The sequence below is a fragment of the Apaloderma vittatum genome, unplaced genomic scaffold (genome assembly GCF_000703405.1).
Source record: "Apaloderma vittatum isolate BGI_N311 unplaced genomic scaffold, ASM70340v1 scaffold30959, whole genome shotgun sequence".
NCBI classification, from domain to species: domain Eukaryota; kingdom Metazoa; phylum Chordata; class Aves; order Trogoniformes; family Trogonidae; genus Apaloderma; species Apaloderma vittatum.
The window spans coordinates 7582-8061 of NW_009736315.1; the positions used below are offsets into that span (position 1 = coordinate 7582).

General features: G+C 63.1%; 1 protein-coding gene across 1 annotated transcript in view; it reads right to left on the minus strand.

Annotated features, from left to right (window-relative positions):
• The window catches only part of CDHR2 (cadherin-related family member 2), a gene marked incomplete at its 5' end in the record, with an annotated part of 9321 nt that overhangs the window by 7211 nt on the left and 1630 nt on the right, over positions 1 to 480 (minus strand). Inside the window, one exon of the mRNA XM_009876933.1 lies at positions 34 to 123. Within this exon, the coding sequence (XP_009875235.1) occupies positions 34 to 123 (90 nt within the window). The remainder of the gene's footprint in view (positions 1 to 33; positions 124 to 480) is intronic.

Here is a 480-nt window from a genome sequence, read left to right on the forward strand (position 1 = left end):
GGTGCGCCCCCCTCGGCAATTCACGGTGCCCACCTCCTCAATGCTGTAGCTGACTTTGGAGGCGTTCCCGGTGTCACTGTCATTGGCAAACACGGTGTAGATGCTGCTGCCAGGTGTCATGCTCTGGGGCACACAGAGGTGGATGGTGGCATTGCCAGAGAGATTGGGGAGGGAGTGCTGGCCCCAGCCTCTCCCAGCCCTGCTTCAGGCTGCTCTGAACCCCCAGGGCTCCCGGGGCTGCGCAGTGCCATGGGCCACAGAGCGATGAGCTGCTGCCCTTGCTCACGCTACACAGGGTCCCCCCATCACCCTTCCTGGGACTCCTGGGTGTAGGGGCTGCAACCCAGCCCTGGGGGCTGCTAGAGTGGGGGTCAAGTTCAGCCCTGCACCCCATCCGCACCCTGATCCAGCCTCACACTGAGTCTGATGAGAAACTCATCGTGAGGGCAGAGTCGCAGCCATGTGCCAGCACCTAGAGCT